General features: G+C 34.1%; 2 protein-coding genes across 7 annotated transcripts in view; one reads left to right on the plus strand and one right to left on the minus strand.

Annotated features, from left to right (window-relative positions):
- LOC139525559 (tRNA-dihydrouridine(20) synthase [NAD(P)+]-like) overlaps positions 1-15,011 on the minus strand; it is a 627,966-nt gene that overhangs the window by 206,836 nt on the left and 406,119 nt on the right. The gene's annotated exons all lie outside the window — the stretch shown is intronic.
- LOC139525555 (titin homolog) overlaps positions 1-15,011 on the plus strand; it is a 73,170-nt gene that overhangs the window by 24,338 nt on the left and 33,821 nt on the right. Inside the window, exons 6-7 of one of the 6 annotated variants that reach the window (XM_071320988.1) lie at positions 1,520-6,494; positions 6,546-14,990. In XM_071320988.1, coding sequence (XP_071177089.1) covers positions 1,520-6,494; positions 6,546-14,990 — 13,420 coding nt within the window. Of the gene's footprint in view, positions 1-1,519; positions 14,991-15,011 lie in introns of all 6 variants that reach the window. The other 5 variants (XM_071320990.1, XM_071320989.1, XM_071320991.1 and 2 more) reach the window with 5 other exon arrangements.

Genomic DNA, 15,011 nt, shown 5'->3' on the forward strand with positions numbered 1-15,011 from the left:
CTTCAACTAAACTGACTGAAAGATTATGATTTCATCATATGAACATCAGGCACAATCCTTCCCGTTAGGGGCTTAGTATCATACCATCATAACATATATGAGAAGAACATAACCCGTGTCATGCTAACAACTGTTTTTAGAATAAATGTGTTTAGTTCCGATGCAAAGACCTTATCAATGACTCAATATTAACGCCAAAATATGCAATCTTTAATGACTTGACAACAGTATCGTAATTATATCCCTTCTTAATAAGTCTATTCAAAGGTTTTGTAAGTTTCTGAGGTGAATACTGACACCTTTGTGCTTTATAAAGAATATTACCATAAAAAATTGGATGTGAAATACCTGAACGTATTAAAAGTCTGCATGTTGAGCTATATTTACGAATAATGTCTTTATACCGATGATAAAATTTAGTAAATGTTTTGACTAGTTTGTGATATCGAAAACCCTGGTGTAATAATTTTTCAGTAATACATAAATTTCTCTCGTTAAAATCTAAAACATTGTTACATACACGAGCGAATCGTACAAGTTGAGATATATAAACACCGTAAGATGGTGACAAGGGAACGTCACCATCTAAAAACGGATAATTAATGATAGGAAATGAAAAATCATCCCTTTTATCATAAATTTTAGTATTCAGCTTTCCATTAATAGTGATATAGATATCAAGATCGAGAAAAGGGCAGTGGTCATTGTTAGTATTAGCTTTATTTAAAGTAAGTTCAACAGGATAAATTTCATTAATATACATACTGAAGTCGTCATTATTGAGAGCCAAAATATCATCCAAATATCTAAAAGTATTAAGTATTATTGTAAATCTGCTTTCTTGTTATATAGGGAATTTCTAACTGCTTAAACATGTAAAATCTCTGCACTTTTGATACCCTGTTATGTAAGGTACTGTGGATTCACCTATTTTCATTGATACCCAATTTTCATAGATTAAAAACAAATTGTAGTTACATGGATTTTTATGTCCCACCTAGGATAGTAGAGGGGCATTAGGTTTTCTGGTCAGTGCGTCCATTCGTCCGTCCGTCCGTCGTACCGTTCGCTCGTCCGTCCGTTCCTTCGTCCGTCTGTCCCGCTTCAGGTTAAAGTTTTTGGTCAAGGTAGTTTTTGATGAAGTTGAAGTCCAATCGACTTCAAACTTAGTATGCATGTTCCCTATGATATGATCTTTTTAATTTAGAGGGTTTACCCCAATTTCATGGTCCACTGAACATAGAAAATGATAGTGCGAGTGGGGCATTCGTGTACTGGGGACACATTCTTGTTGATTTTATGTTTTTGCCAAAATCTGCATACAAACCTATAGTAAATTTGTACCTTGAACGATTACATATGTGGTTTACCTATACACACAATCCACAAAAATTAATATCCCTTGAAAAAAAAATGAATCCTTTGTAGGTTTAATCACTTTATCTTAAAAAAGAGGATATTTTAAAAACTTAAGAACCCAAGCTTATATGGAACTAATTTCAATATTTCTTTTTTTCAGAGAACTTTGACAATCATAGACAGTATAAACAATAATGCATGTATGCCAAGAGGCTACAATACTGAAGTACCAATGACAACCTCTGTTCAAAGACAAACAGTCAACAACTCAACAAACGAAACACCAGGAATTATATGTAATAGACCATGTCACACAGAGATGTCTACTGAAGGCATGCATGTCCATAACTCATTAATTAATGACAATTTCACCAGTAACTATGACCTACCCACCATTGCTATGGATGAAAATTCACTAAACAACAATAGTAATAATGTAACTAAAGTTGTTTATGTTAGAGATGAGGATAAAATGGGAACCAGTACACTGAAAAATGGCAATAGCCATGAGACAGATACAAGTTTGACAAATGATCAGGGTTTGGAAACTGTTTCATTGAATGGGAACACCAGTGATGTGCCTTGCATGATGAGGGAAAGAATTGTCTCTACTGATATGTCCTCAGGGGAGGGAATTCAAAACATGATTGGAAATGATATAGATGATGATACAAGAGAACTCAGTATTTCTTTGGAATCTATACAAGAAAGTAACGATGGACAAGTTGTGGAAAGTGTGGAAAGCTTTAATGAGAAGAGAAATCGAGATGATGCTAGTCTGCAAGAAGTTTGTGATTCGGTTAATTCTGAAGCGGAACATCAAAGTCATCCAGCCAATTTTGATGAAAAAGAACAAGGTTATTCTGCTAATTCTGGTAAAGAAGATCAAGGACGTTCTGGTGAAGAAGCTCAAGGTCATTCTGTTGAAGAAGATCAAGGTCTTTCTGCTGATTTTGGTGAAGGAGATCCAGGTCATTCTGCTAAACTTGGAAAGGAAGAAAATCAAGGTCATTCTGATTATTCTGGTGAGGAAGATCAAGGTCACTCTGCTAATTTGGGTGAAGAAGTTCAAGGTGAAAATGGCAATGATCAGAATATAGAAGAATTTGGGGAAGAAAACAGAAAGTCTGAAAGTACTGCAGAGGAAGAAGAAAATGGATTTAATGACTTGAACGTTTCAGAAATGTTCGATGAAAGTTTTGATGAGATGAATGATGATCTCACCATTTCAGAGAATGATAACAAAGGTGAGGAGGATGGAGATGACCAATTAGACGGAAGCGTCAACAGAAAGGACAATAGTGAGAGTGACATTCCAATAGATGATTTGAATCAGAATAACGTAGCTGTCAACACAGAGGACAATGGGGAATCCTCAATAGTCTACAGCAGTAGTATAGACTACAGTCTAGTAGACATCTGTCAGGAGGATGACAACAGCCAAAATAATGACCAAGTAGAAAATGAAGTTGTCAGATCTGATGAAAACTCTGACCAAGATAATGAAGAAGAAAATGTAGATGATGTTGGAGAAAATTGTGAAGATGATGATGATGTTGATGAAAATACTATCCTTAGAGATACAGAAAGTGTTGAGAGTTGCAGCATTGAGTATAATGATTTAGACAGGTCTAGTTCTGTGGACAGCAATTCTGACAATTATGATGAACCATCGTTTATAGATTTAGATGTTTCAGAGTTGGAAAGTGAAGATGAAGACCACGAGGAAAGTGTAGATGAAAACCAAGAGGAAAGTGTAGATGAAAACCAAGAGATAAGTGTAGGTGAAAACCAAGAGAAAAGTGTAGATGAAAACCAAGAGAAAAGTGTAGATGAAAACCAAGAGGAAAGTGTAGATAAAGACCATGAGGAAAGTGTAGATGAATCCGAGGAGGGTGAACAGGATGAAATTACAGTTCTAAAAATGAAAATCAGAGAAGAAGAAGAAAAGAGAGAATCCTCAGTAAATGAAAACCCTGAAGATCTTTCATTTTCAGAAGAAAGTGGTCATGAAGAACAGGAGGAAAGCAATGATGAAGAACATGAGGAATCTGAGGAGGGTGAAGAGGATGAAATTACAGTTTTAAAAATGAATAGAAGAAAAGAAGAAGAGAACAGTGCATCTTCTGAAGATGAAAGCTCTGGGGATATTTTATTTTCAGATGAAAGTTGTGATAAAATAGAAGATGATGGAGATCATGTTATTTGTGATGAAAAAGATAACAAATTTGAAGAGAACATTGAGGATAATGAAAATTTAGAAAATGTTGAAGATGATAGGAACATTGAAAGTTTTGAAGATAATGAAAATCCAGAAATTCAGGAAGATCAGGAAAATAAGAATATTTCAGAAGATCATGAAAATCAGGAAGGTTTCATGGAGGATGAAAATCAAGTTTACAACCAAGAAAGTAATGCCAAGGATGAAAGTCTAGATAGTTTTGCAAATGATCAGAATCAAAAAGATATTGGAGACAATGGAAGAAAAGAAAACTTCCATGACGATGATGATTATGATGATGGAAATGTTGAGGAGGAGTGTGATGATGGTTTAGAATGTTCTATGGATGATGTCATTGAAGAATGTGTCGAATCCTCTGGAAATGAAGATTATGTTGTGGAAGATTTTCCGAAAGTTATTGAAACACCAAACAGAAAAGATCATGATAGTAGTTCACAAAGTATTGAACATGACCAAGAAATCGTTGAATATTATGAAGTTGAACAAAATGTTGTGGCTTGTATTGAAACACCAAAAAGTAAAGAAGACTGTGTTGAAGATGAAAAACAAAAGAGTGTAGATCAGGAGAAGCAAGAATGTGTAACAAAAGAAAATTTTAAAGTCCATGAAAATCCAGAAAGTCAAGAAGTTGATAAAACACAAGACATTATTGAAGTTCATGGAGAAAAAGAAAGTGAAGAAATTGGTGAAACACAAGAGAGTAAAGATCATAAAAATCAAAAATGTATAGAATTTGATGGAAAACAAAAAAGTATTGAAGTTCATGATGAAGATCATAAAAATTTAAAAACTGAAAAAATTGATGATCACAAAGAAAAAGAACGTGAAAAGATGGATGGAACACAAAACAGTATCGAAGTTCATGAAGAAAAGCAAAGTGAAGATCATAAAAAGCAAGAAAGTGAAGAAATTGAAGATCATAAAAAGCAAGAAAGTGAAGAAATTGAAGATCATGAAGAAATTGATGGAACACAAAGCCTTGAAGTTCATGATAATCAAGAAAGTAAAGAAATTGAAGAAAAACAAAGTCTTGAAGTTCACGAAGAAGAAACTGAAGAAATTGATGGAACACAAAGCCTTGAAGTTCATGATAATCAAGAAAGTAAAGAAATTGACGAAAAACAAAGTCTTGAAGTTCATGAAGAAGAAACTGAAGAAATTGATGGAACACAAAGCCTTGAAGTTCATGATAATCAAGAAAGTAAAGAAATTGACGAAAAACAAAGTCTTGAAGTTCACGAAGAAGAAGAAACTGAAGAAATTGATGGAACACAAAGCCTTGAAGTTCATGATAAACAAGAAAGTGAAGAAATAGATGGAACACAAAGCCTTGATGTTCATGATAAACAAGAAAGTGAACAAATTGATGGAACACAAAGCATTGATGTTGATGAAACACAAGACCTTGAAGTTCATGATAAACAAGAAAATGAACAAATGGATAAAACACAAGACCTTGAAGTTCATGATAAACAAGAAAATGAACAAATGGATAAAACACAAGACCTTGAAGTTCATGATAAACAAGAAATTAAAAATCATGAAGAAATATATGGAACACAAGAAAGTAATGAAACTAAAGAAAGTGGAGAAATTGATGGAACACAAGACAGAATTGTAGTTCACGAAAAACAAGAACATGGAGATCACAAAGAAAAACAAAGTGAAGAATTTGATGGAACACAAGAAAGTCTTGGAGCTTATGAAAAACAAAAAAGGGGAGAAGTTGATGGAACACTAGAAAGTATTGAAGTTAATGAAAAACAAGAAAGTGAAGAAATTAATGGAACACATGAAAGTATTGAAACTCATGAAAAGCAAGAAAATGGGGAAATTGAAGATCAAGAAGAAATTGATGGAACACCTGACATTATTGAAGATCATGAAAATCAAGAAAGAAGAGAAATTGATAGAACACAAGACAATATTGAAGTTCATGAAGCTTTAGAAAGTGAAAAAATTGATGGAACACTAATAGGCAGTTTTGATCTTAAAAAGCAGGAAAGTGACGAAATTAAAGATAAAGAAGAAATGAATGGAACACAAGGAAGTATTGAAGCTCAAGAAAGTGGTGAATATGATGGAACACAAGACCTTGAAGTTCACAAAAAACAAGAAAGTGAAGACATTGATGAAACACAAGACAGTATTGATATTAATGAAAATCAAGAAAGTGGAGAAATTGATATAACACTAGGCAGTTTTGATAATAAAAAGCAAGAAAGTGAAAAAATAAAAGATCATAAAGAAAGTTATGGAACACAAGAAAGTATTGAAGCTCATGAAAAACAAGAAAGTGAAGAATTTGATGAAACGCCGGACATTATTGAAGCTCAAGAAAGTGGGGACATGGATGGAACACAAGAAAGTGAAGACAGTGTAGATAATAAAAAGCAAGAAAGTGAAGAAATTAAAGATCATGAAGAAATTAATGGAACACAACAAAGTAAAGACTTTGATGGAACACAAAAAAGTATTGAATCTAAAGAAAGTGAAGACATTGATGGAACACAAGACCTTGAAGTTCACAAAAAACAAGAACGTGAAGACATTGATGGAACACCAGAAAGTATTGAAGCTCAAGAACGTGGGGAAATGGATGGAACACAAAGCCTTGAAGTTCATGATAATCAAGAAAGTAAAGAAATTGACGAAAAACAAAGTCTTGAAGTTCATGAAGAAGAAAAAACTGAAGAAATTGATGGAACACAAAGCCTTGAAGTTCATGATAAACAAGAAAGTGAAGAAATAGATGGAACACAAAGCCTTGATGTTCATGATAAACAAGAAAGTGAAGAAGTTGATGGAACACAAAGCATTGAAGTTCATGATAATCAAGAAAGTGAAAAAATTGATGGAACACAAAGCATTGGTGTTCATGATAAACAAGAAAGTGAACAAATTGATGAAATACAAGACCTTGAAGTTTATGATAAACAAGAAGAAATAGATGGAACACAAAGCCTTAAAGTACCTGAAAAACAAGATATTGATAGAACACAACAAAGTATTGTAGCTCAAGAAAGTGGTGAAATGGATGGAAAACAAGACCTTGATGTTCATGAAAATCAAGAAAGTGAAGAAGTTGATGGAACACAAGACATCATTGAAGCTAAAAAAAGTGGGGAAATGGATGGAACACAAGAAATTAGTGAAATTGATGGAACACAAGACCTTGAAAATGAAGAAAGTGTTGAAGCTCAAGAAAGTAGGGAAATGGATGGAACACAAGAAATTGGAGAAATTGATGGAGCACAAGACCTTGAAGTTCTTGCAAATCAAGAAAGTGAAGAAGTTGATGGAACACAAGAAAGTATTAAAGCTCAAGAAAGTGGGGAAATTGATGGAACACAAGATAGTATCAAGGCTCAAGAGAGTGGGGAAATGGATGGAACACAAGAAAGTGGAGAAATTGATGGAACACAAGACCTTAAAGTTCTTAAAAAACTAGAAAGTGAAGAAGTTGATGGAACACAAGAAAGTATTGACGCTCAGGAAAGTGGGGAAATGAATGGAACACAAGAAAGTGAAGAAATTGATGGAACACAAGACCTTGAAGTTCTTAAAAAACAAGAAAGTGGAGAAGTTGATGGAACACAAGAAAGTATTGAAGCTCAGGAAAGTGGGGAAATGAATGAAACACAAGAAAATGAAGAAATTGATGGAACACAAGACCTTGAAAATGAAGAAAGTGTTGAAGCTCAAGAAAGTAGGGAAATGGATGGAACACAAGAAATTGGAGAAATTGATGGAGCACAAGACCTTGAAGTTCTTGCAAATCAAGAAAGTGAAGAAGTTGATGGAACACAAGAAAGTATTAAAGCTCAAGAAAGTGGGGAAATTGATGGAACACAAGATAGTATCAAGGCTCAAGAGAGTGGGGAAATGGATGGAACACAAGAAAGTGGAGAAATTGATGGAACACAAGACCTTAAAGTTCTTAAAAAACTAGAAAGTGAAGAAGTTGATGGAACACAAGAAAGTATTGACGCTCAGGAAAGTGGGGAAATGAATGGAACACAAGAAAGTGAAGAAATTGATGGAACACAAGACCTTGAAGTTCTTAAAAAACAAGAAAGTGGAGAAGTTGATGGAACACAAGAAAGTATTGAAGCTCAGGAAAGTGGGGAAATGAATGAAACACAAGAAAATGAAAAAATTAATGGAATACAAGAAAGTGAAGAAATTTTTGGAACACAAGACCTTGAAGTTCAAGAAAAACAAGAAATTGAAAATCATGAAAAAATAGATGGAACACAAGAAAGTAATGAAGCTAAAGAAAGTGGAGAAATTAATGGAACACAGGACAGAATTGTAGTTCATGAAAAACAAGAACATGAAGATATTGAAGATCACGAAGAAAAACAAAGTGAAGAAGTTGATGGGACACCAGAAAGTCTTGGAGCTTATGAAAAGCAAAAAAGAGGAGAAGTTGATGGAACACTAGAAAGTGAAGAAATAAATGGAACACAAGACCTTGAAGTTCAAGAAAAACAAGAAATTGTAAATCATGAAGAAATAGATGGAACACAAGAAAGTAATGAAACTAAAGAAAGTGGAGAAATTGATGGAACACAAGACAGAATTGTAGTTCATGAAAAACAAGAACATGAAGATATTGAAGATCACAAAGAAAAACAAAGTGAAGAATTTGATGGGACACCAGAAAGTCTTGGAGCTTATGAAATGCAAAAAATAGGGGAAATGGATGGAATACAAGAAAGTGAAGAAATAAATGGAACACAAGACCTTGAAGTTCAAGAAAAACAAGAAATTGAAAATCATGAAGAAATAGATGGAACACAAGAAAGTAATGAAACTAAAGAAAGTGGAGAAATTGATGGAACACAAGACAGAATTGTAGTTCATGAAAAACAGGAACATGAAGATCACAAAGAAAAACAAAGTGAAGAATTTGATGGAACACAAGAAAGTCTTGGAGCTTATGAAAAGCAAAAAAGAGGAGAAGTTGATGGAACACTAGAAAATGAAGAAATGAATGGAACACAAGACTTTGAAGTTCAAGAAAAACAAGAAATTGAAAATCATGAAGAAATAGATGGAACACAAGAAAGTAATGAAGCTAAAGATCATGAAGAAATTGATAGAACACAAGACAGAATTGTAGTTCATGAAAAACAAGAACATGAATATCACAAAGAAAAACAAAGTGAAGAATTTGATGGAACACAAGAAAGTCTTGGAGCTTATGAAAAGCAAAAATGGGGAGAAGTTGATGGAACACTAGAAATTATTGAAGTTAATGAAAAACAAGAAAGTGAAGAAATTAATGGAACACATGAAAGTATTGAAGCTCATGAAAAGCAAAAAAATGGGGATATTGAAGATCAAGAAGTAATTGATGGAACACCAGACATTATTGAAGTTAATGAAAATCAAGAAAGAGGAGAAATTGATAGAACACAAGACATTATTGAAGTTCATGAAGCTCTAGAAAGTGAAGAAATTGATGGAACACTAGGCAGTTTTGATCTTAAAAAGCAAGAAAGTGAAGAAATTAAAGATAAAGAAGAAATTAATGGAACACAAGAAAGTGGTGAATATGATGGAACACAAGACATTGAAGTTCATGAAAAACAAGAAAGTGAAGACATTGATGAAACGCAAAACAGTATTGGTATTAATGAAAATCAAGAAAGTAGAGAAATTGATATAACACTAGGCAGTTTTGAAAATAAAAAGCAAGAAAGTGAAAATTTAAAAGATCATGAAGAAATTTATGGAACACAAGAAAGTATTGAAGCTCATGAAAAACAAGAAAGTGAAGAATTTGATGAAACACCAGACATTATTGAAGCTCAAGAAAGTGGGGACATGGATGGAACACAAGAAAGTGAAGACATTGATGGACCACTAGACAGTGTAGATAATAAAAAGCAAGAAAGTGAAGAAATTAAAGATCATGAACTAATTAATGGAACACAAGAAAGTGAAGACATTGATGGAACACAAGAAAGTATTGATCATAAAAAGCAAGAAAGTGAAGAATTTGATGAAACACCAGACATTATTGAAGCTCAAGAAAGTGGGGACATGGATGGAACACAAGAAGGTGAAGACATTGATGGACCACTAGACAGTGTAGATAATAAAAAGCAAGAAAGTGAAGAAATTAAAGATCATGAACTAATTAATGGAACACAAGAAAGTGAAGACATTGATGGAACACAAGACCTTGAAGTTCACAAAAAACAAGATAGTGAAGAAATTGATGGAACACAAGACCTTGAAGTTCACGAAAAACAAGATAGTGAAGAAGTTGATGGAACACAAGACCTTGAAGTTCACAAAAAACAAGATAGTGAAGAAATTGATGGAACACAAGACCTTGAAGTTCACGAAAAACGAGATAGTGAAGAAGTTGATGGAACACAAGACCTTGAAGTACACAAAAAACAAGAAAATGAAGACATTGATGGAACACCAAGAAGTATTGAAGCTCAAGAATGTGTGGAAATGGATGGAACACAAGATAGTGAAGAAATTGATGGACCACAAGACCTTGAAGTTGAAGAAAACCAAGAAAGTGGAGAAATTGATGGAACACAAGGCAGTATTGAAGTTCATGAAAAGCAAGAAAGTAAAGTTAATAAAGCAACACTAGACTGTGTTGAAGTTCATGAAAAGCCACTGAGTGAGAAAATTGATAAAAAACCAGAAAGTTTCGATAAAGATAAAAAGTTGGACTATTGGTTTAATGAAGTATATAAAAAGGGATATCAAATTGCTGAACAAATTAAAGATCAACATATTGAAACCTTGAAGAATTCAAATTGTGAGGACGAAGAAGATGGTGTTTCTCTCATGTCGACTCACATGGCAACTATTAATAGGAATGATGAAATCAACAAAGAAAATTTAGAAGGGAAATTTGACTTTAATAATGGAACAGAAATAGAAGAAAGTCTACAAAGTCAGATTGAATCAGATAATGAAGATCCAAAAATAATAAGTTCAGAAAACAAAATAGATCTTGACATTGTTGATAAGTCAAATAATGAAGGTGAAGGATCTAGATCTGTTTCAGAACAAAGAATACCCAGTCAGGATGCAGCATCAATAGAGTTAAGACGGGAGAACAATGAAGATGCACAGATTGATGGGATTGAAAATGGTTATAATCGCAAAGAAGACATACAGAGCAAAACAAAAATTCAATCTGAAAGATACTTCATGAAAGAATCTGCAAGTAGACAGACTGGGACATCTGTGGAAATTAATTCTATCAACAGTATTCCAGAATGTTCAGATAATATTTCTACAGTATCTAACAAGTCTCTAGCAGAAACTGTTAGACAAACCGATACAGATTATATAATTACCAGGAAAAGAAAACTACCATCAGAGTTTGAAAGTACATGTCCAGTAAATAACAAGAAGCTATTAATGGATATTAATGATACGGTTAGAGGATTTTTCAAGGTTAGAGATTATGTAAATAAAAGGTCCATTGATCCAGTGACATTGAAGAAAAACTTGATTCAAGGATATGTTAGGAATTTTTTTCGTAGAAATAATGAAACCACTTCAAATCTTCAACAAAAGGATATCATCATCGATAATATGGGAAACTTTGAAGCTGTAAAACTTCTGAAAAAACAGCAAGTCAAGTATTTTGTGCATGAAACTAAGAATGATGAAATCAAAGACCTTGTTAATGCTACATGGAAGGCTAGGTCCGAACAATTAGACGAAGATATTTCAGGTTCTACTTCTAAAGATTTACAAAATGGACAAAATATGAAAAAGTTAACAGATGGAAACATAAATTCCATTGAATTTGAACAAGCTGAGGTTGCTGTTTATGAAAGTGATGAGGAATCTGAGAGCCATCCTGGTTATGAAATTGTCATCTTTGGTCAACATAACCTGGATGAAAGTAACGATGCTGGGCTAGGCAGAGATCACCCAACAGAAAATGTTAATGTCTCCAGAAAAATAGACACAATTGTTGATTCAGTAGTCACAACTGTCACTGATCTAGTACAACAGGAAACTAACATCTGTAGGGAAGAGTCACAGAATCATGATGACCAGGAATGCATCATTAAAAACATAGCAGATCTTAGCAACAGAACAAAAGAGCAAACTCAACCTGTGGCACAAACCAGTGAATCAGAAAAGGACAGTAACAATAAGACCATAAGAGAAGAGGAACATATATGTCAAAATCTGGCAGATGAAATACCCAGGAGAGAATGTTATATCCTGAAGATAAATGATGAAGTAGGACGCAATACAGCTATTATTACTGATGATGTTGATTGTGTCAAGATAGCTGATAATGAAATGATTATTGTACAAGAATTAGAAGATCATGATTCGGTAAAGCCTGAGGAACAAATGGATGCCCTTATAGATGACAAACAAGACCAGATATTAACACGGATAGAACAAAATAACATTGTGGACATTGATGGCAATGGAACAAGGGATGAAGACCCAATACAAACACAAACTAATGTTGAGGAGAGTGAAAACAGCAATATACAGGTCACTGATCTTCAACAAGATCTCATAGCAACACAGGCTGAATTAATGGATTTGGAGAAAAAAGATGAAGAGGAAATATTAGAAGGCATGAATGTTGAACCAAACTTGGCAGCAACCCTATCTAAGTTTAATGAAATAAAGAAGTTTGGAGAGACTCAAGATAGTATGGCAACAGACAATCCAGATCTTATAGATACACAACCATATTCTGATGCATCTGAGACCACAGAGCAGTTGGAACCAGTAACAATTGTCAATGATGGTAAACTTGATAAATCTAATGTTAAAGAACTGGAAAAATCAGTAACGAATGTCAATCATTGTGAACTTGATGAATCGGTTGTTGAAGAACCAGAGGAATTGGTAACGATTGTCAATCATTGTGAACTTAATGAATCGGTTGTTGAAGAACCAGAGGAATCGGTAAAGATTGTCAATCATTGTGAACTTAATGAATCGGTTGTTGAAGAACCAGAGGAATCGGTAACGATTGTCAATCATTGTGAACTTAATGAATCGGTTGTTGAAGAACCAGAGGAATTGGTGAAGATTGTCAATCATTGTGAACTTGATGAATCGGTTGTTGAAGAACCAGAGGAATTGGTAACAATTGTCAATCATTGTGAACTTAATGAATCGGTTGTTGAAGAACCAGAGGAGTCGATAAAGATTGTCAATCATTGTAAACTTAATGAATCGGTTGTTGAAGAACCAGAGGAATCGGTAATGATTGTCAATCATGGTGAACTTGATGAATCGGTTGTAGCAAGTAATATTAGTCATGGTAATGTGTTTGAGGACACACTTGTAAACATTGATGAAATAAATAGTGATGACACCACTTTTACAGAAAATACTACATGCAGAACACAGTCGCCAAAAGATTGTCTGCCAGATATGTATAATAGAAACAATGAAGAAACGATCATATCGATTGTAAATGATGGTGAATTTGATGAATCGGTTGTAGCAAGTAATATTAGTCATGGTAATGTGTTTGAAGACACACTATTAAACATTGATGAAATAAAAAGTGATGACACCATTCGTGACAATTATGTCAAACAACCCAGTAATAGTACCACTTTGAATGGAGTTACTGTCGAACAACTCTTCAAGGAAACATCTAGTACTTGCTCAAAAAATACTTATAAATTTACAACCAGAACACAAAGTAAATCTCATCAAGAGGGCAATCTGAATAAAAATGAGTCGCCTAAAAACTGTCAACCCAATATGGATGCAACAAGTATTCAAGAGACGATTCTATCGGATGCCCTCAATAGTGAGGATTCTGCTAGCTTATTTGACAACCACCAAGAAGACTTTGGAGAGAAAAAAATATCTGCAGTATTAGAACAAATAGATGACTCTAGCAAAGAAAATTCTGAAGATGGCTCTCCAACAAAACATAGTCAAGATACTGTGGAATACAATCAAGAAAGTGGTTTACCAGGGAACAAAGATGAAAGCAAAATTGATGATAATGGGCAAGAATTACCAATTGTTGGTGAAGACTCATTTGTCTTTGACTTTAGTAACACCTCTGATTGTGAGGATAGTGAAAAATTGATGATAGATCTTAACACAGGCAAGGATGATACAAGTCAATATGATTCTGATGAAAAAGTGGCCGAAGACGTTGATGTTTCCAATGAAAGTAATATAATTATTTCAGACAGCACTGAAAATGGTAAATCTGACTTTGAAGAAATTATTAGGGATACCACCAATAAGTCTGAGCTTGAAGTTGATAATAAAAGGTCTGTCAATTTAACTGAGAATGACACTGGTACAGGAGATCATCTTGCAGGAAAAGTGACGAAAATCTTCACAAGTTTTATGAATCGTTTGAAGTCTGAATCGGGTACAGATGAAATCGAAAGGGTACGCAATACATCTGGTAACTATGGAGATGACAAGACAAATTATAGTACATATACACTGCCAGACTTTGATATTTCCTCTGATGGTAGCTTACTAAAATCAGAGAGTAGAAGTAGAGAGAGCTCTGTAGAGTTTGTTTGTACAGGTCCTGTAACACCAAGTGCTGATTTATGTAATGAGGATTCTGATTCCCTGCCAGAAGTTGAATTTCTAAGAGCCAGTCCAGCAAAACATCCAATCGTTAAAGAGGAAAAGTCAGGTGATGATTCTGGATTAGAAAGTGGCATAGATGTTACAGATAAGGTTGATGACGTCATTGATCAGAATTGTAAGAAATTGATAGTCGGGTTGCCATCCACTCCAGTTAAAAATGAGCAAATAAAGGCTGTATTTCATGTCTCAGACAGTTCTAGTCTGGAAAATAATACACCACCTATTCAACGGTGTATTACACCTGTCAAATTCAGAGAGTCGACCCCGTCAAAATTCAAACTTAAGTTGAAAAAACTTGATGCAGTTGAAGAAAGTCCAAGAAAAAAGAGTTTAAGAAAGAAAAAGAAGGATCCTAGCCCTAAAAAGCAAAAATCCCCAATAAAAATTCCTATAGAACCAGATGAGAGCCCCAATAAAAGACCATCCAGGAAGAAAAAGACTGATACCAGTTCTGAAAAGGAGAAAACACCTGTTCATGATGGAGAGATTCCAGGGAAGGGAGAAGGGAGAAAAAGGAAACTATATCAAAGTCCTAAAACTTGCCAGACACCTGAAAAGAAAAAAGATAATCCTAGCAAAAAGAAAAAAATGACTCAAGAAAAACGACGGTTAAGTGATTTGATTGAAATTTGGACTGATGATGACTCTGAATCTGAGATGGTGTCAAGATCATCTATAGTCAAAACTGAACAGAATGAAGGGCATGATGATGAACCAAGTTATGAAGTGGCAACTGCAGAGAGTAGTAGTCCTACAGATGACACCAGTCAAAAAGGTATACCTGTACAAGTATAAA

This window comes from Mytilus edulis, chromosome 5 (assembly GCF_963676685.1).
Source record: "Mytilus edulis chromosome 5, xbMytEdul2.2, whole genome shotgun sequence".
NCBI classification, from domain to species: domain Eukaryota; kingdom Metazoa; phylum Mollusca; class Bivalvia; order Mytilida; family Mytilidae; genus Mytilus; species Mytilus edulis.